Source organism: Brachyhypopomus gauderio, unplaced genomic scaffold, assembly GCF_052324685.1.
Source record: "Brachyhypopomus gauderio isolate BG-103 unplaced genomic scaffold, BGAUD_0.2 sc148, whole genome shotgun sequence".
Classification (NCBI taxonomy): Eukaryota; Metazoa; Chordata; class Actinopteri; order Gymnotiformes; family Hypopomidae; genus Brachyhypopomus; species Brachyhypopomus gauderio.
This window is the reverse complement of record NW_027506969.1, coordinates 240,001-260,157: the sequence shown is the minus strand read 5'-3', so window position 1 is coordinate 260,157 and position 20,157 is coordinate 240,001. Positions and strand designations below refer to the sequence as shown.

General features: G+C 43.8%; 1 protein-coding gene across 1 annotated transcript in view; it reads right to left on the bottom strand.

Moving 5' to 3' along the window:
* Positions 1-428: 428 nt before the first annotated feature.
* The window catches only part of LOC143500411 (sodium/potassium-transporting ATPase subunit beta-2-like), a 24,925-nt gene continuing 5,196 nt past the window's right edge, over positions 429-20,157 (bottom strand). The window contains exons 2-7 of the mRNA XM_076994538.1: positions 11,886-12,014; positions 11,483-11,587; positions 9,232-9,437; positions 4,252-4,311; positions 3,333-3,428; positions 429-1,783 (exon numbers count right to left, since the gene is read on the bottom strand). Coding sequence (XP_076850653.1) covers positions 1,619-1,783; positions 3,333-3,428; positions 4,252-4,311; positions 9,232-9,437; positions 11,483-11,587; positions 11,886-12,014 — 761 coding nt within the window. The 3' untranslated portion in view covers positions 429-1,618. The remainder of the gene's footprint in view (positions 1,784-3,332; positions 3,429-4,251; positions 4,312-9,231; positions 9,438-11,482; positions 11,588-11,885; positions 12,015-20,157) is intronic.

Genomic DNA, 20,157 nt, shown 5'->3' with positions numbered 1-20,157 from the left:
ATGAGGGAGAGGGAAGAGAGCTTGAGAGTGATACAGAAGGGTTTAGGGTTTAGGGTTTTGGGCAGGGCTATTCAACTGGCGGCCCGCGGGCCAGAACCGGCCCTTTAAGGAATTTGTACCGGCCCGCAGCCCATCTCCCTATAAATAATAATAAATATTTGATAAACTGCCGTAAAAATAAATAACATTTTATTTGCAACATTCCAACATTCCTGCTTTATTTATTTGCAACATTCCTGCTTTACGGCACGTTGTGTCTCTATGTGGCACAAGTGTTACGTTCGCCACCCCCCCGGTCAACAAATTAAGTTCAATTTAACATCCACTATGACAGTATTGGTATAGGTCTGAAAATTGTCTGGCCCACAGGTCAGAGCTCTCTGCCAAATCTGGCCCACAGAAAAATATAGTTGAACAGCCCTGGTTTAGGGTTTAGGGCTATGGCAGCCAGGACAGAAGGGGGGAGGATACTGATGCTGATGAGTGCAACAGAGTCTGTGTCCTGATTACAGATTAAAGAGATTAATGGGATTATTTGAGATTAGAGAGAGGTTAGGGTTAGACATGTTTAAAACAGACATGGGGTGAATATGAACGGAGTGTCTGTAAAACACAATTGATGAACAGAACATAGAAGACAAAAATGAATGATATCAGCATGAGAGAACATTTGTCTACAGGGTTAGTTAGGGTTAGGGGTTACAGGTTAGGGGTTACAGGTAAGGGTCTATTTTGGTCTGCTGTTGTTGAAGAGACTAAGACCCTAAATTACACTTCATATTCTCCATATCACTCACTCTGGTCTCTCCTGGTCATACTGGGAGCCAGTGTGAGATGTAGACAGAAGAGTACTAACCCTAACCCCTAACACTAACCCCTAACACTAACCCAGTGGGTATTCAATAGTTTCCTCACTGCAGACTGATCATTAGAGAATTTGATGAACAATGAGTATGTATGAGTATGGACAGAGTTTGATCATCTGAATTCAGTTTAAGCAGGACTGATATTAGCATCTATGGATGTGAACACACAGTGCCACAAACTGTCCAACCACTGTACTTCCTTCTCACAGCTGTCTTCCTCATTCCTGGCCATAAACTTATCAGATTGATTATGAAAAGTTGTGATGTCATTTTTAGAGCAGTTTGCACATCTGAAAAGTTGAAGGGTTTTAGAGTCTCCTCGGCTCTGGAATGATTTTAATGACAATAAATACAGAGAGACATGTAAAGTTTAAAATGCTGTCTCTCTCTCTTTCTCTCTCTCTCTCTCTCTCTCTGTCTCACTCTCATTGTCCCTCTCACACACACAAACACACAACACACAGACACAAATGTTCTCTCTGCTGCTGATGCAATAGAGCTCCCAGTATTCTTTCTTATAAACAGGAAGTAGTAACGTCATTGCTTAATTATTAGAGGGACCTTATGCACTGTCAACAACTGGTAAAAAACTTCAGTGTTTGCATGTGTATGAATGAGAGAGAATGTGCCTTTCAATGTATGTGTGTATATATGTGGATGTGTGTGTGTGTGCATTTGTATGTGTGTGTGTGTGTATGTGCGTATGTATGTGAGTGTGTATATGTGTGTGTGTGCAGCAGCTCCAGGCGTCTCTACTCAGAGTTAATGCGAAGCTTGAAGGAGACCCGTCCAGCAAACTTGTCCCTTTCGCTGTATTCCCCGATGGTGTTGGAGTTGATCTTACACTCCACATTCACATCAGCATCCAGAGTGATGTTCAGAAACTTCACCGCCACCAACGGCTGAGAGTAGTTCACCTGCACACACACACACACACACACACACACACACACACACACACACCCCCACAGATGCACACACACACACACCCACAGATGCGCACACATACACACACACACCAACAGATGCACACACACACACACCCACACCCACAGATGCGCACACATACACACACACACACATAGATGCGCACACATACACACACACACACACATAGATGCGCACACATACACACACACACACACACACACACACACACGCCCACAGATGCGCACACATACACACGTACACACAAACACCCACAGATCCACACACATGCACACGCACACACATGCATGCAAATGCACGAACACACACACACACACACACACACACACACACACACACACACACACACACAGTTATACAAGCACATATAAAAAGACCATAATGCCCATGCACAGGAGTTATGCATGCAAACACACACACACACACACACAGTGAAACATGCACATATAAAAAGACCATAACGCCCATGCACCACAGTTACACACTCATACATAAATAAACACAGTAATAAATAAAGTGAGGCTCATTGACTGAAACACCCCCATCTCACCCAGACATTTTAGCATTGGGCAGTGTTTGGGGTGTACCATATACAGTGTATGGGGTGTACCATATACAATGTATGTGGTGTACTATAAACAGTCTTTGGGGTGTACCATATACAATGTATGTGGTGTACTATAAACAGTGTTTGGGGTGTACCATTTACAGTGTATGTGGTGTACTATAAACAGTGTATGGGGTGTACCATATACAAAGTATGTGGTGTACTATATACTTTATCCCAGTCTATTTAGTCATTTGCATCACTACTTACATGATCCTACAGAACACAGATAAGACACGAAGAGAACACTGACCACACAGTGTTCAGAACGCACTGTGTTCAGAGGACTCATGTTCCGTGAGCCCTGTTCACAGAGCTTTGAAACAGGGTCAAATGTATTGATGTGTATTGTCTGGGATGTTGGACTGGTGCCTACATTCTGTACAGGTGCATCTGTAGTCTGTACAGGTGCGTCTGTAGTCTGTACAGGTGCGTCTGTAGTCTGTACAGGTGCGTCTGCAGTCTGTACAGGTGTGTCTGCAGGTGCATCTGCACTCATTACACCTGCACTCCTCAAACTTGCAAATATTTTGCATAAAATGTTCGCAAAAACAAAAATATTTCAAGACAGACCCTGTTTCTATAAAGTACATGGCAGTCAGTGTGTATGTAAAAAAGTAAATGCCAAACGAGGAAATGGGTTTATCCCTGCATTTTCGTTCAGTAGCACACTGGTCCTGGTTCCACTGCCAAGTAGAACAGAATCATGTGATTTGTGGGTCTGAACATCCCTAAACCTAAACCATCACTTATTTAGGAAAACTCTGGACCCATGTCCATTTTAGGGTGGGTTAGAATTAGGGTGGGTTGGGGTAAGAAAAAAAAAACTCAGTAATACTTGACACAGACACAGAGACATCTAGGAACATTCCTTAGCTTTTGATTCCTTGTATGTATTTAGACACACTCACCTGAGCAAGTTTGCCATAGAAGGGGTAATACATTAGGTTGAATGTTCCATTTGGAGGGAAGTATGAGATCTGCCCAAGGAGCTCAGTGTCCTCCTTCTGACTCAGGGAGAGAGCAGAGAGAGAGAGACGGCTGTGAATTAGGGTCAAACTCTAACCCTAACCCTACAGAGACGGCTGTGAATTAGAGTCAAACTCTAACCCTAACCCTACAGACACGGCTGTGAATTAGGGTCAAACTCTAACCCTAACCCTACAGAGACGGCTGTGAGTGTCACCCTGCTGCAAGTCTCACACTGCTTAATATGTCTTACACACAAACACATTCACACACACTCCTATCTTACAAACTCACACACACGTACACGCACTGCTATCTTACATACACACACACACACACTCAGTCAAGACACTCTCCTTGCTTACACACACACGCTCACAGACACTCTCATGGCAGACACTCTCGTACACACACTCTCTCTTTCTCTCCTTTCTTACACACATTCACACTCTCCTTTCTTATGCCCACACACTCCTTTCTTACACACACAGACACTCACACTCTCCTTTCTTAGACACACTCTAACAGACACTCTCCTTTCTTATACACACACACACACACACTCTTTTCTTACACACACACACACACACACACACACACACACACACACACACACACACACACTCACACACTCTTTTCTTACACACACACACACACACACACACACACACCTTTCTTAAACACAGACACTCTCCTTTCTTGTACACTCTCTCCTTCTCTCTGTTTCCCCTGATTTGTTCCACTTTATAACTGAGATGATGAAAGGGTTAGGGTTAGAGAAGAGAGAAGCATCATATTGTGGGTTGTGAATTGTGGTTCATGTGGCGACTGCATGAATCCATAACAGTCGGGAGGTCTTACCTTTGCAGCACAGGTCACATACGGAGACTGGCCACCTTTCCCTGGCAACATTCCAATGACCTACAGAAGGGTCAAAGATCATACCATTAGTTGGAATAGTCACTATAAATTTATACTATAAGTGGACTTAATCTGGGACTTAAATTTCCCAGGAGGCTGGAGGACATGGAGGAAAACCACTTGGTTGCTGTGAATTGTGGCAGTAAATGAGGTGGTGTCAAATCAGCTACCCATAATTCCACTCTGTGCCACCAGAGGGCACCACTACTCACACTCCTTTTCTGCCACATTCCTGTCATCACAGTTGATTGGTTTCATCTGTTACAGTGTTACACAGTGGCACACACATCTCAGTAATTGAAGCTCAGGTGTGTTCTGCTTATTTAATTGGTATAATGATACATATCTCTTTAAACACTTAAACATATCTCCTTATTTAATTGATATAATTATACATATCTCTTTAAACACTTAAACATATCTCCTTATTTAATTGGTATAATGATACATATCTCCTTAAACACTTAAACATATCTCCTTATTTAATTGGTATAATGATACATATCTCTTTAAACACTTAAACATATCTCATTATTTAATTGATATAATGATACATATCTCTTTAAACACTTAAACATATCTCCTTATTTAATTGGTATAATGATACATATCTCCTTAAACACTTAAACATATCTCCTTATTTAATTGGTATAATGATACATATCTCTTTAAACACTTAAACATATCTCCTTATTTAATTGGTATAATGTTACATATCTCCTTAAACACTTAAACATATCTCCTTATTTAATTGGTATAATGATACATATCTCTTTAAACACTTAAACATATCTCCTTATTTAATTGGTATAATGATACATATCTCTTTAAACACTTAAACATATCTCCTTATTTAATTGGTATAATGATACATATCATTAATGTGAACGCACATTAAAAAGACAAACCACATAAACCCCGAGTGTTCATGAGACGAGCCACAGGTGAGACCGATGAACACTCGGACACAACCACACCCACGAAGATCCACAGACGCAGACGTCTAGACGTAGACGACATAAACACACGCCCAAAGGGGAGGGGTCGGGGGCTGTAACGTGACAGATCCCCCCACCAAGGGCACTACCCGTCCCGGGGTGCCAATAGAACTGAATGCCCCGAACCCACACTGATGGGCGGATCCGGAGCATTCAGTCCTGCGTTTGGGAGATGACTGCCCTGGGTGGAGAGGCCGCCACGAACAGCCTAGAACACCCTCCCTGGGAAGACAGGGGAAAACACGTTAGACACACACAATGGCACATTCACGAACACACAAACAGGAACATTAACGGACAGAGGCACGAAAGGGAAAAGGGGATTCGGGATGAACACAGGGACGGACACAAACACAGGCACAAACACACACACAAACGGAGGAGGGCTGCCAGACGGGAGAACGCTCCGGGAGCTGCAGGCACTGTGGTGGGCGGTCTTCCTCCTGCCCTTGCCACAAACCCTCCGCTGGGTGCAGCGCGGCTGGCGGATGCGCCTGCAGCCCTCTTGGTGGGCACGAGTCTCTTTGGAAGCCCTCGGGGGGCACGCCGCAGGGTAGGCCTGCCGATGCTTGCTTTCCTTCCCCCGTGGACCCCACCGGGGAACTTCCCCTCCTCCCAGTGATCACCCTCCTGGCCTGGCGGTGGGAGCGTTGTCCTCTATCTCCATCTCCTCTTCTCCACCTGAGCTTCATTTCATGGGCTCCACCGGGGTTTTGCACCGGGAGTAGTCCCTAGCGCTCTCCTCTGAGGGATATGGAGAAACGCCCTCCCTCGGGCCTCTCCTCCCTCTCACGGTCTCCGGATTGCTCCGAGGGAGGTGGGCTCATGTCCTCCTCTTCCGGGCATGGTTCACCATCCGAGTACTCAGACGGAGGCTGGCTGCCTTCCTCGTCCTCACACTCAGTGAGGTCCGAGTACTCGGACGGAGGGGGACTCACCTCATCCCCGTAATGCTCGGTGGAAGCCAAGCAAATCAAATCAAATCAAAGTTTATTTGTATAGCGCTTTTCACAACACATGTTGTCACAAAGCGCTTTACAGGATTTAAAAGGTTAACAATACTATGGGTCCAGAACCCTAATGAGCCTAAGGCGACAGTGGCGAGGAAAAACTCCCTAAGCACAGGGATGGAGGAGGGCTGACATCGTCTTCCTCACCCTCGCCGTAATACTCGGTGGGGGCCAAATATATGGATGGAGGGGAGCTCTCCTCTTCTTCTAAACCCTCCTCCTGCTCAAACTCACTCTCCGGAGTCTTGTCGTCTTCTCCACTGCAATAAAGCTCTACAGAACCGACTCTCAGAGGCGAGGGGTCTCTAGAGGAAGTGTCTCTCTCTCCACACCCGCCTCGCAGCATGGTGCAGGTGTTCTGCCAGTGCCTCATCCTTGGTATCCTGCGCCTGACGCTGCAAAAGCGCAACCACGGGATCTTGCTGCATCTCCTCAAGGCTCACGGGGCTCTCGCGGCGGGGGGCAAGAAGGGGAAGAGGCCGAGCAGGCACCACCATGCCTCTTCCCCTTCTTGGTGCGGGTTGTGTAACCAGGCATTCTTGGTTGGCTCGTCTTTCTGTGCACGGGACATGCACATTAAATAAACAAACCACATAAGCCCAGAGTGATCACGAGACGAGCCACAGATGAGACCGATGAACACTCACAACCACACCCACGAAGATCCACAGACGCAGACATCTAGACGTAGACGACATAAACACATGCCCAATAGGGAGGGGTCAGGGGCTATACCGTGACACATATCTCTTTAAACAGTTAAACATATCTCCTTATTTAATTGGTATAATTCTATACATATCTCTTTAAACACTTAACCATCTCCTTAAGCACTCAACTCTCCCTTTTTTCAGAATGACACAGAGAAGTCAAAGTGTGTAACCCAGTGTCTGTTGTAGGGTTGTCACAATACTAAGAATTACAACTTCGATACGATATTTTAAAAAATATTGAAATTCGATACCATTTTTGATACCAAAGTCAGATACTATGCTCATTTCCATTATAAAGCCTTTTTATTATTTTTTTATAATCAAACAAATGAATATTGTATTTTGTTTCACAAATGTGAAATAAATAAAAGGTGTAGTCCCTACCACATTAAAACAGAAAAATAAATAATTGCACATTAATATAAATAAACATAAATAATAGTAGTGCACTCTGGAATTCACATTTAGAAGTCAAAAAAAGCTATGGTTGGTCGCCGGTGGTTGGCGCAAGAGCGAACTAGTAACTCATTGAATCATAGATGTGGATCAGAGGTAAATAAACTAGAATTTTTTTCGGTGTGAGATATCGGAAGTGTGGCATGAGAGCGTGTGAAAACGGTCAAATGCGTGTGTCTAACGCTCAATGCGTGAGAGTTGGCAACCCTGCATAATCTTGTATGCTGTAGTAATACTTTGTGTTTCAGGTTTGAAAAGTGCTGGAATTTAGGCTAAAGTACTTGAAAATGCTTGAAATTGTAACATCATTTCACAACAAATAGATATCTGACTGAACAGCTCTCTTGTATTACATTACTCTTGTAATTCCAGGACGAAACATGAGAACGAGAAAACGTTAAGATTGGGCATTTTGAAAATAAACCACCATTAAATAATGTGATGAAAAAGCGAATTATTTTGAGTATATGTATAAATATTTAACAGGTGCACGACCTCGCGAATCGACAGCGCGCGAGGCCACCGCGATTACGTCATTTTCGCCGCGTGAACCCTCGTGCAGCTCGCGTTGCGTCAAGTATATAAACCAGGCTGTAGCGCCCTTCGTTAAAATGTTCCGAAAGCACTGCTTGCAAACTGGCTTGTTCATGTCCTTCGGTTTTCCATCTGTATCTGCTTTGAAACCAAAGTATTTCCACACAGCACTTCTGCTGCTTCCATATTTTATCCATATTCCATATAATAATTCCATATTTCGCTTCGTGCATGTAGTTTTTCAACAAGCTGAGGACGGTCCGCAATATTGCTTATATTAGCAGTCATCCTACACGTTTTCTTCTTATTCTGCAGAGAGGAGGCAAGCGCTGCACTGCTGTACATGCACACAGCCCCCATGTGGCACTCTTTGGAAATACTGCTCTTTTTTTTAAAAAACGCACTCAGTCCTATAGCACCGATACTAAGCAAATTGGGTATTGTACCGTTTTTAATTACGAAGTATCGCGATACTACTCTAGTATCGGTATACCGTGCAACACTAGTCTGTTGTTTCAACTTACATCCCTAACTCCTGTAATTTAACCCTACTCCTAAACAAAAACATTTAAAATTCTAATACCTTCAACCCTAAACCTACAGACAGAATTCTAATACCTTCAACCCTAAACCTACAGACAGAATTCTAATACCTTCAACCCTAAACCTACAGACAATTCTAATACCTTCAACCCTAAACCTACAGACAGAATTCTAATACCTTCAACCCTAAACCTCTAATACCTTCAACCCTAAACCTACAGACAATTCTAATACCTCCCCCCTAAACCTACAGACAGAATTCTAATACATTCAACCCTAAACCTACAGACAATTCTAATACCTTCAACCCTAAATCTACAGACAGAATTCTAATACCTTCAACCCTAAACCTACAGACAATTCTAATACCTTCAACCCTAAATCTACAGACAGAATTATAATACCTTCAACCCTAAACCTACAGACAATTCTAATACCTTCAACCCTAAACCTACAGACAGAATTCTAATACCTTCAACCCTAAACCTACAGACAGAATTCCATCATAAATACATTATCAGCATTGGGCAGATGTCCATCTCCATAGTGACTTATATCTGGTGACATTGTCAGTATATATGATACTGGTGATGTGATTGGTCAGTATCAGTGATTTCTATAATGCAGTTGGTTAGCATCTTTGATCTCTGTGCAGCAACTGGTTACCCGATTGAGTTTGATGAGCACACAGGGTTTTCCGTCGCGGTACCCGTATGTGCGGTCCTCCAGGCCGGAGCAGTCCCCCAGAATGGTGCGGTTAAACTGGCACGAGCGCTTGGGGTTGTTGCGGACCTCACCGCTGTCATCCTGAATGAAATACTGGTCTGGAGCACATGCATCGTTTTTCATGGCCTGCTGAGAGTCGTTATAAGCTGCACAGACAGACATAAAGGAATAAGGACATGAATAAGGAGAGGAATAAGGACATGATTTAGGACATGAATAAGGACATGATTTAGGACATGAATAAGGACAGGAATAAGGACATGATTTAGGACATGAATAAGGACAGGAATAAGGACATGAATAATGAGAGGAATAAGGACATGAATAAGGACATGTCAATTCACTACAGCACATGAAGACATTTAATCAAACAATTAATGTTTTGTCTCACAGTTCTCATGGTCCAATGTAGTTTTTACAGGACAGGTTCAACAAAGAAACCACAATTAGCAAACCTTGGTTTGCACATCAGTGGAGTCCAATACTGCATAGAGATGATGATGATGAGGAAGAGGACAAGCAACCATAACAGATGAGATCAGAGTCACTCTGGTTGACTATGTGGTCATGTGACCACGTGGTGAACCATGCGGTGAGTTTTCTGCACTGTAAAAAACAACTTAAAATTGCTCGCCTTATATGATGATTTTTAGTTTAGCTGAGCAAAAATAATAAATTGCACCATAAACTATAACAAAGTATTTGGATCAGCTTACTTTATTGAGTTTCTTGTTAAAAATTGATCTGACCTTACAACCTGCATTGTCAAAGTATACAAATTATAGTTGAACCCCAACTCCTCTGCGCATGCTCAATTTGACTCCTTAGTTGAGAACGGGGCAGGGTTTGCGATTTCTGCCAGAATTTGACTCCGGGCATCTTGAAATGGATTTCACCTGCGGCAAGCAGGTGACCCTTTTGTGTGTTCTTCCAAAGTCTGACCCACAAAGTCTGTGGCTGAAAATCATTTGTACCACTTTTGCCTCCACTGTTCTAATGACTCCACTGTTCTAATGATTCCACTGTTCTAATGACTCCACTGTTCTAATGACTCCACTGTTCTAATGACTCCACTGTTCTAATGACTCCACTGTTCTAATGACTCCACTGTTCTAATGACTCCACTGTTCTAATGATTCCATTGTTCTAATGACTCCACTGTTCTAATGACTCCACTGTTCTAATGATTCCACTGTTCTAATGACTCCACTGTTCTAATGATTCCACTGTTCTAATGACTCCACTGTTCTAATGACTCCACTGTTCTAATGATTCCATTGTTCTAATGATTCCACTGTTCTAATGACTCCACTGTTCTAATGATTCCACTGTTCTAATGACTCCACTGTTCTAATGACTCCACTGTTCTAATGATTCCATTGTTCTAATGATTCCATTGTTCTAATGACTCCACTGTTCTAATGACTACACTGTTCTAATGACTACATTGTTCTAATGACTCCACTGTTCTAATGATTCCACTGTTCTAATGACTACACTGTTCTAATGACTACATTGTTCTAATGACTCCACTGTTCTAATGATTCCATTGTTCTAATGACTCCACTGTTCTTGACACTGTTCCAGTTTCTTCACTGCAGTAGGGTTAGGATATAGATATACTCCTCTATAATAGATTTGTTGTGTTACTCCTCTATAATAGATTTGTTGTGTTACTCCTCTATAATAGGTTTGTTGTGTTACTCCTCTATAATAGATTTGTTGTGTTACTCCTCTATAATAGATTTGTTGTGTTACTCCTCTATAATAGATTTGTTGTGTTACTCCTCTATAATAGGTTTGTTGTGTTACTCCTCTATAATAGATTTGTTGTGTTACTCCTCTATAATAGATTTGTTGTGTTACTCCTCTATAATAGATTTGTTGTGTTACTCCTCTATAATAGATTTGTTGTGTTACTCCTCCTGTATAACCCTGTATGGTTAATGGAGCTGACAAAATCAACAATGAGTGTAGTTACAAGGAGGTGTTCCTAATAAAGAGCTCAGTGAGTGTAGTGTGTGTGTGTGAGTGTGTGTATGGTATATGTGTGAGTGTGTTATGTGTGTATAGGGTTAGGTAGGTGTGTGTGTGTGTGTGTGTGTGTGTGTGTGTGTGTGTGTGTGTGTGTGTGTGTGTGTGTTTGAGAGAGAGAGAGAGTGTGAGTGAGTGTGAGTGTGTGTGTACTCACGGCCCAGGAAGAGGTCCAAAGCTTGAACATACATGTCCCAGCTCTCTGTCCCCTTCATGTTATATGTGATCTCCAGATTCTGAGCTTTTGGCTGAATCATCATCCCTGAACACACACAAACACACACACAGAGTTGTTTACTATCCTTCTATAAGGATCTTCCATCAACATAATGATGTAGCTAATTAATACTACAACTACCCCAAGTAAATTATTTAGTCCTTTAATTATTCTAATGAATGTCCAAATTTTTATATATATAGGGTTAAGTGTGTGAGTGTGTGTGTGTGTGTGTGTGTGTGTGAGAGAGAGAGAGAGAGAGAGAGAGAGTGTGTGCGTGTGCTGTGTGGTGTGTGTGTGCGTGTGTGGTGTGTGTGTGTGTGTTGTGTGTGTGTGTGTGTACCTGGTGTAGCTAGCCGGTCCTGCCAGGTTGGTTTGTAATCATCCAGTGTGAGCAGCATCACGTACATGGTGAGGCAGAACATTCCAGCAAGAAAGGTGTAGAACACCAGATAGAAGAGCAGAATTAACCCTGTAATTACAGTGAGAGAGAGAGAGAGAAAACAGAGAGAGGGAGGGAGAGAGAGAGAAAGAGAGAGAGGGGGGGAGAGAGAGAGAGATAGTTAGAACAGCTGAACCACTGACATATTTACTAACAGACAATCAAAATACATAGAACAAATAAATAAAACAAATAACTAAAAACCCCTGCCAAATAACACATCCCTGGTTACTGTGAATAGAGAATAAGTATTTTAACCTACTCCAAATACAATGAATTATGAGTGTGTGATATAATCAGGAATGGACAGTGGTGCTGTTTTACTTAAAGCATCAATTAACCATGACCCTATTAAATCCTTATATGCCCCTATTAAACCATTATATACCCCTATTAAACCCTTATATAACCCCATTAAACCCTTACATAACCATATTAAACCCTTATATAACCCCATTAAACCCTTATGTACCCCTATTAAACCCTTACACAACCCTATTAAACCCTTATATAACCCCATTAAACCCCTATTAAACCCTTATATAACCCCATTAAACCCTTACATAACCATATTAAACCCTTATATAACCCCATTAAACCCTTATGTACCCCTATTAAACCCTTACACAACCCTATTAAACCCTTATATAACCCCATTAAACCCCTATTAAACCCTTATATAACCCTATTAAACCCTTATATAACCCCATTAAACCCCTATTAAACCCTTATATAACCCTATTAAACCCATATATAACCCTTTTAAAGGAACACCAGGTTCTATTAACCATAACCCTATAGTATAAAGGAACAGTGGGGTGTAACCCAGAACATTAGGAGCCAAAACAGGGCAACTGCCAGAGAGACCAAACACAGAACATGACAAAACAAAGATAAAACAACAGCAGCAGAGAAAGCAACACAGAGATAATGGCCATAACAACAATAACTGAAAAATAATAATTTACACCATGAACCAGGAATCAAGAGGTATAATTATATGGGGAAATTAACCAAACACAAAATTTGAACTAATCCAGAAGCACTAACCAGACATAAGACATGGAGGAATCATCACAGAGACAGAACCTAAAAAAGTTCAACCAAATAAAGGACAGAGCCACATGGGAACACCAGAGGAGTGTTGGACAGAGCGGTGTTGGGCGGGGCGGTGTTGGGCGGGGCGGTGTTGGGCGGGGCGGTGTTGGGCGGGGCGGTGTTGGACAGAGCGGTGTTGGGCAGGGCGGTGTTGGGCGGGGCAAAGATCATGACAGAATGAGTAATGCTCATTTACACAATAGAATGAGTAATGCTCATTTACACGATAGAATGAGTAATGCTCATTTACACGATGGAATGAGTAATGCTCATTTACATGACAGAATGAGTAATGCTCATTTACATGACAGAATGAGTAATGCTCATTTACACAACAGAATGAGTAATGCTCATTTACACGATAGAATGAGTAATGCTCACACGATAGAATGAGTAATACTCATTTACACGACAGAATGAGTAATGCTCATTTACACGACAGAATGAGTAATGCTCATTTACACGATAGAATGAGTAATGCTCATTTACACGACAGAATGAGTAATGCTCATTTACATGACAGAATGAGTAATGCTCATTTACATGACAGAATGAGTAATGCTCATTGAAAACAAAAAGCACACAGAGGAAAACCACTCAACGTGTCGTGGTCAAAAAGGGAGCACAAACGAACAAAATAAATGTAAGCCAGGGAAGGGAGCTGGCTGAAAACAAAAGAACAAAAACAAAAAAATATATAGAGAAGAAACAGCTTGGGGAAAACTTGAGAAAGGCCAGTAAGGGCCCAGGAGAAGAGACCTCGAAAAACAGTAGAGAGGGAGAGAGAGAGAGAGAGAGAGAGAGAGAGAGAGAAACGACTGCTCCATAACCGGGTATAAGGCTGGCTGCAAGAGCGAGCGGCAACAAACAACTCAGCAGTGAGGCACTGCAACCGTGCCCATTAAATAGGGGAAGGCACAGCTGCAGGTCCTCACCGCTGATTGCGTCTCCCACGAGTATTTGCTCGTGGGTTCCCTCCAGTGGCGACAGGAGGGATGGTCCTGGACGCAGCCCTGACAGTTTGTCTGCGTGGTGTTTGTTGTATGTTTCGTATGGGAGTGAGCTGGGTCGGTCTCCACTCGTCCCGCCGTGTTTAAATGTTTGTTTGTCTAGTGTATTGTATGTAGCACGGCGAGAACTAGTCCGTTACCCCCGTAAGGCTCCTCTTTTCATGAACATGCATTGCGTTTTTGTTGTAATAAGTGTGTGGACAGCGGGACCAAAGTGCTGCACGCACACGTTTGAATGTTGAGCCTCTCGTCATTGTTGCCTCGCTCTCCGTGTTGTCTGTGTTGACTGTTGTGAACGGCTACGAGCCGGAGAGGCGCGTCCCTGTAAGCCGTGACTTGAGTATCACTCGCCTTTGTCGCCTCCCTACCCGTGTGTTCCGTGTTGGAAGTAGGGAGCGACTGCGAGCCAGAGTGGGTGCGTTACGGCTTGCAGAGCGCGCGTGTGTGGGTCCTGTCCATTTGTCTTTTGTCTTTTCATGTTCGTTTTGTCCTAGCGTGTGGCGTGATTTGTTGTGTGTAATTCCACGCATGCTCCTCCCCTTAAAATGTGTGTTGGGGGAGGACCGGCTGTGGTCCCGTGCCACGGAGTGTGGCACGGAGGGCGTAGTTCCGGAAGGAGGCCCTGACCAGTTGGAGGGATTCCTGAGCCGGCAGGTGCCCCTGAACCCTAGTAAGTAGGCAAGGTATGCCTGGGGGTTTGTGTAACAGGGTATCACCTCCTGCTGAGAAGGAGTCCTCTCCCCCCTGGGTAGTGGGGTTAAAATGGTCAGGGTTATGCGCTATGTGTTATATGTTGGCGCCTATGTGTTTTGTGTTGTATTGTGTATAGTGTGGTAGGACGCATGGTCCTCCCACTTTGGCGCCTTTGTGTAATCTTGGTCGTGAAGTGTTGTGTGTGCAGGTTCCTGGTGGTGAGAGGCGGTTCTCCCGGACAGCGTGGGGTTCTCCTGAAGGAGACCCTCCCCTTCGAGCTCGGGGTGACCATGGTGGTCCTGTGGCAGATTTGCCAGGGCCCTGGTCTCTGGTGCTCCTGGGTTGGGTAGCCGGGAGCGGTTCGTGGGTGGACTAGCCACACCCCAGGGAGGCACCCTGCGCACTCAGGCAGCACGGACGAGTGGGGAGCTGTTGCTCTCCATCCACACACCATGGGGGGCTCAGCGGTCAGAAGCCCGCTAGGGTGTGTGCGGGGGAGTGCGGCTTGGAGGGGGGATCTGTCACGGTACAGCGGGCCCCCTACTGGTCGCCCCCGTCTACAGCGGTAGCTGTCCTGTCAATCGTTGCGTTGTGTTCGTCCCTCAGGTGGGCGGAGCCCATGATCCTTCTCACCTGAGGGTCATTTGTTCGTCTATATATGTCTTGTCTTTGTACCAGTTGACCGCTGATCATTGTATCTTTAATTCGGACCATGTCACGGTTTTTGGTTTGCGCACTTTCTCCATTAAACCATCCATTTTCCCTGAGACTTGGCGTGATCGCTTCCATTTTATTTCGCACTCCCTGCCCGTCACGATGATAGAATGAGTAATGCTCATTTACATGACAGAATGAGTAATGCTCATTTACATGATAGAATATTCCATCCAAACGTACAAAAGTTAAATATGGGGTCCCGCAAGGCTCCATTTTAGGACCACTATTATTTACATTATATATGCTACCATTGGGCACAGTTATAAACAAACATGGTGTCAATTTTCACTGCTATGCAGATGACACTCAACTTTACATATCGGCCAAACCTGAGACAAACTCAGTTTAGGAAAAGAGGCCTGTGTAAGAGATATTAAATGCTGGATGTCTCTAAACTTCCTCCAACTTAATGAGGACTAAACATAAGTTCTCCTCCTGGGCCCTAAGGCCTCAAGACAGACAATTCAAAAAATGTCCCGAGAGCCATTAGACCAAGGGTCGGCAACCTTTGAGACACGGAGTGCCAACTTTAACATGTCTAGTCAATGAATGTGCCGAGTGGCGAATGTAAGTTGTTGAGCGGGGGGGGGGGGGATTGGGGGTGGCGAACGTAAGTTGTTGAGCGAGGGGGGGGGGGGGGTTGTGTGGCGAACGTAAGTTGTTGAGCGAGGGGGGGGGTGTAAATGGACACAATTATATCGAAATTATATTATATTATACCGCGATCGATCGCCCGCCGAGTATAAACGCCTCCGCTTAGCAGAGCGCTGAGGAGCGATTTCGATTTGAGGATCGTGCTCTCTGTCTGAGATTTTTTGCTGATGCTGGTCCAGCGTGTCGCGTGCCATAGGTTGCCGACCCCTGCATTAGACTCTACAACTCCTCCCAGTGGAGTCAGAAGAGGGAGGGGGACAGATGAGGAACGAGTCGTTACTATCGCACAACTACCTTACAGTACATCTGCCCTTCTGGACTCTGGTCATTTGACTGTTTGTCCTGAAAATTAATGTCCATACATTCCGTACATTGTCCGTACATTGTCAGTATGTCCACACTCCTGGTCACTTCGACACTGACACTTTTAAAAGCACATCCCATACATTTGCATTACTGGACATTGCACATTAGTTCCAGTTTTACCAATCTTGATAGGGATACTTGTACTTGTACACTTGTATAGTCTTTGTATTGTTTGTAAATGTCATATAAGTTATTGTGAAATTGTTTGTGTGTGTCCTTTACTGTGATCTGTTGTGGTGTAACTGCTAAATTTCCTTCGGGATCAATCAATCAATCAATCAATCAATCAATCAATCAATCAATCGTCAGCAGAGCTGGAGTGGCTAATCGGGAGGATTCCTGATGGGCCGGCTCATGTCAATCTCTAGTTTGGGCCGATTGGGAGGGAAAAATAATTTTGGGCCAGATTTGGGCATGAAACTCCCGGGCTGAAAAAGTGGCCCACTCCGGCCCTGATCGTCAGGATGTTCAAATAGGAATCTAAATAAACTTCAAATAGTTCAAAATTCCGCAGCCAGAGTTCTGACCAGAACTAGAAAATTTCATCATATCAGACCAGTCCTATAAGCCCTGCATTGGCTGCCAGTTAAATTCCGTATTGATTTTAAAATTCTTTTATTAAGTGTTTTAGTCCATATCACCATAAAGTACTAATTTAAGAAGAGCAGTTCAGAGTAAGGTCTTCCACTTCACCTGCAACCTTCACTTTCATATGATAAGATGGTGACCATTATGAATAGTAAAAACGTTTAATATAAAATAGTATAAATAGCACGAGGACAGCTAGGCATAATGAACAGAGTATACATAAATTACAGACAACTGACCAAAGACAAGAATCACGAAGAACGACAGAACACATCAAACGACAAAACAACAACAATGAACCACGAAGACAGGCAGGAAACAAGGAACATAAATACCATTACTAACGAAGACTAGACAAGATACAGCTGACAAGAATGACAAGGGTTATTAACAAAACAAACCACAAAAAAACTAATGAAACCATGACTGACAGAAGGCGGAGCCAACCGTGACAACGTGCAGCTACAGTAAATCAAACAGGCAATCAGCTTGCATTTTGCATCAGAGGATTTTTTCAGTCACAGTTGGTGAAATCAAACTGATGCCATATTAATTGTTCCCTAAGAATTTGTTAGCACTCTGATATAATCTCTGACTTCGTTGTGTAAGTCCCTCAGGATAGCAGGAAATGTGGTTTGATTCCTCTCTTTCACTTTGCTTATTAAGACATCTTAACATCTGCAGATTCTGTTAGCATGCAAACCACATCCCACTCTCAGCAGATGGAGTACTCACTCTCACTAAACACTCCCATATCACTCCTGTTCTCCTTACTCTCACTAAACACTCTCCCATATCACTCCTGTTCTGCTCACTCTCTCTAAACACTCTCCCATATCACACCTGTTCTCCTCACTCTCACTAAACACTCTCCCATATCACTTCTGTTCTCCTCACTCTCACTAAACACTCCCATATCACTCCTGTTCTCCTCGCTCTCACTAAACACTCTCCCATATCACACCTGTTCTCCTCACTATCACTAAACACTCTCCCATATCACTCCTGTTCTCCTCACTCTCACTACACACTCTCCCATATCACTCCTGTTCTCCTCACTCTCACTAAACACTCTCCCATATCACTTCTGTTCTCCTCACTCTCACTAAACACTCTCCCATATCACTTCTGTTCTCCTCACTCTCACTAAACACTCTCCCATATCACACCTGTTCTCCTCACTCTCACTAAACACTCTCCCATATCACTTCTGTTCTCCTCACTCTCACTAAACACTCCCATATCACTCCTGTTCTCCTCGCTCTCACTAAACACTCTCCCATATCACACCTGTTCTCCTCACTATCACTAAACACTCTCCCATATCACTCCTGTTCTCCTCACTCTCACTAAACACTCTCCCATATCACTCCTGTTCTCCTCACTCTCACTAAACACTCTCCCATATCACACCTGTTCTCCTCACTATCACTAAACACTCTCCCATATCACTCCTGTTCTCCTCACTCTCACTAAACACTCTCCCATATCACACCTGTTCTCCTCACTCTCACTAAACACTCTCCCATATCACACCTGTTCTTCTCACTCTCACTAAACACTCTCCCATATCACTCCTGTTCTCCTCGCTCTCACTAAACACTCTCCCATATCACACCTGTTCTCCTCACCAGAGCCGGAGTGGCTAATCGAGAGATTCGGGAGGATTCCCGATGGGCCGCCTCATGTCAATCTCTAGTTTGGGCCGATTGGGAGGGGAAAATAATTTTGGGCCGGATTTGGGCATGAAACTCCCGGGCTGAAAAAGTGTCCCACTCCGGCCCTGCTCCTCACTATCACTAAACACTCTCCCATATCACACCTTTTCTGCTCACTATCACTAAACACTCTCCCATATCACTCCTGTTCTCCTCACTCTCACTAAACACTCTCCCACCTCATCACAAATGTTGAAGCCAGATGTCCAGGATCCGTGTATGATTCCACACTGTACAACAAATCTGAACAGAGTAGGCCTGAGGTAGTTATGCTAGTTGTTCACATGCAGTGTAATAGTATAACAAACCCTAGTGTGATTATAGGACACTATGACGGCCTCCTTCATGGAGACAGAGGGTATCCCTGCCTGTCCTATAGGCCTACCTTATGACTCCCTATTCAGATCCTGCACCTGGACCACAGTCCCGCTACAATCAGGCCCACAGCAAAACCAGGGAAACAATTTAAATGACCCTAGGAATCCTCGAGGCCAGGTTCCAGTGCCTGAAGGGGCTGAAGTTGAGCGACCCTGATTACTTTTAACTCCAATCAGCCGTTTTGGAACCAAAAACTCTGAGTATGTCAGATCGGGGTAAGACAACTCAGAGTTCAGGGTTAAGTTTAGAGTTTGTTAAACCCGCTTTCTGGAATACCCCCCTGTTCTCCTCACTGTCACTAATCACTCTCCCATATCACTCCTGTTCTCCTAACTGTCACTAATCACTCTCCCATATCACACCTGTTCTCCTCACTCTCACTAATCACTCCTGTTCTCCTCACTCTCACTAAACACTCTCCCATATCACACCTGTTCTCCTAACTGTCACTAATCACTCTCCCATATCACTTCCCCCTCTATCCCTAACCTTAGCCCTACCCTGACACTAGCCCTAACCCTAGTAATTGAGTAATCTCAAAGTAATCTTTTTCACACACACACACACACACACACACACACAGTACAAACCCAATACAAACTCCCAAATAACTCCTACCTCCTCACAACACCCACACCTTCACTGGTGCTGTCGTCCTGTCACTGCTCGTGGTCACTCAAGTTTGTTGACAGTGCAGTGGACGGATGCCATTGTCTCAGAATGCCCCCAAGTCTATGTTACCTTCTGGTTCTGCCTTTTTAGCTAGGCTGTAATAATTTAACTTAATGCCGGAGTTGCTGCCACACTCCAGAAATGTTTATAATCTCATCTGTCCTGTATATGTCCTTATACAGAGCCAATTTTCCCTGTTTTATTTTCTCCACATGGCTGCCTGCCTACTCGAGGAACACTGAGATGAGGAGAGACAAGCCTTTTCCAGAGATACATCCT